Source organism: Penaeus monodon, chromosome 23 (assembly GCF_015228065.2).
Source record: "Penaeus monodon isolate SGIC_2016 chromosome 23, NSTDA_Pmon_1, whole genome shotgun sequence".
Taxonomy (NCBI): Eukaryota; Metazoa; Arthropoda; class Malacostraca; order Decapoda; family Penaeidae; genus Penaeus; species Penaeus monodon.
The window spans coordinates 17,975,613-17,976,512 of NC_051408.1; the positions used below are offsets into that span (position 1 = coordinate 17,975,613).

General features: G+C 38.2%; 1 protein-coding gene across 1 annotated transcript in view; it reads right to left on the reverse strand.

The window, feature by feature from the left end:
- Positions 1 to 900, reverse strand: part of LOC119587861 (protein FRA10AC1 homolog) — a gene marked incomplete in the record, with an annotated part of 5,972 nt that overhangs the window by 2,428 nt on the left and 2,644 nt on the right. Inside the window, 2 exon segments of the mRNA XM_037936564.1 lie at positions 71 to 233; positions 752 to 857. Coding sequence (XP_037792492.1) covers positions 71 to 233; positions 752 to 857 — 269 coding nt within the window.

The following is a 900-nucleotide window of genomic DNA, read 5'->3' on the forward strand; positions in this document are numbered from 1 at the left end:
AAATTCTACTCATTATAGAAAAATTATATATTCAGTTCAAAACATTGAATAACATTCATCGAACACCTACGTATCTCGCTGTAGGGCACTGGTGCTGCCTGGATGATAAAGAATGTATTCGTTGATAAGCATTTTGTGTCGTTCATATGCAGTCAGGTTGGACATCTGGTAGCGACGTCTCTTCCCTTCATCTTGACTTGCTGCATCTGCAAGCAACAGTTTGCTTGGCAGACCTGAAGGGAGGAGTTCCATTTAATTATGCATATGCAAAGATTTGAAAGTTTAGCATTAGTGATGTAAAACCTAAAGTAAAAGTTAGATTTTTTTCTCATGGCACTGGCTACACTAAATGAGGAAGAAGTAAACAGGAAGAACAAGAAGCAATGAGGATAATGATGGAAAAGACAGTGTGGGGTAAGTCTATGCTTCCACACCTGAATAGCTGACTCCTCATGCACCTAGACCTGTGGCTGGGTATGGTGTTTGAGGCTCCCATTGTGTGTTTAACATGTCTTTCAAAGCAAGCATTATTCAAGAAAATTTTCATGTCTGCATATATAATTTGTTACTATGGCTGTTTATATAACAATAGTAAACTGCAGCAAGCAACCTGCAGGTCATCTTAATTCAATGAAATCTTTGTGCAGTATATTATTACATTATGCTAATAAAATAATGCTGGGTGACTGGTTAGGAAACTTGAAAAGAACTTTCAATAATGTAAACATATGGGGTGAGGAATCATCTCTACCTCCTCGTGGTCCTTTGTTCTTGTTGAAAAGGGCATGCCGCTCTTGTTGCTTTTTCCTAAGCTTCTCATCTTCCTCAAAGGCTGAGTCATACCCACTTGCTGCATTCTGCAATGATAGAGAAATAAATGTGTTTCAAATGTCTGATTGG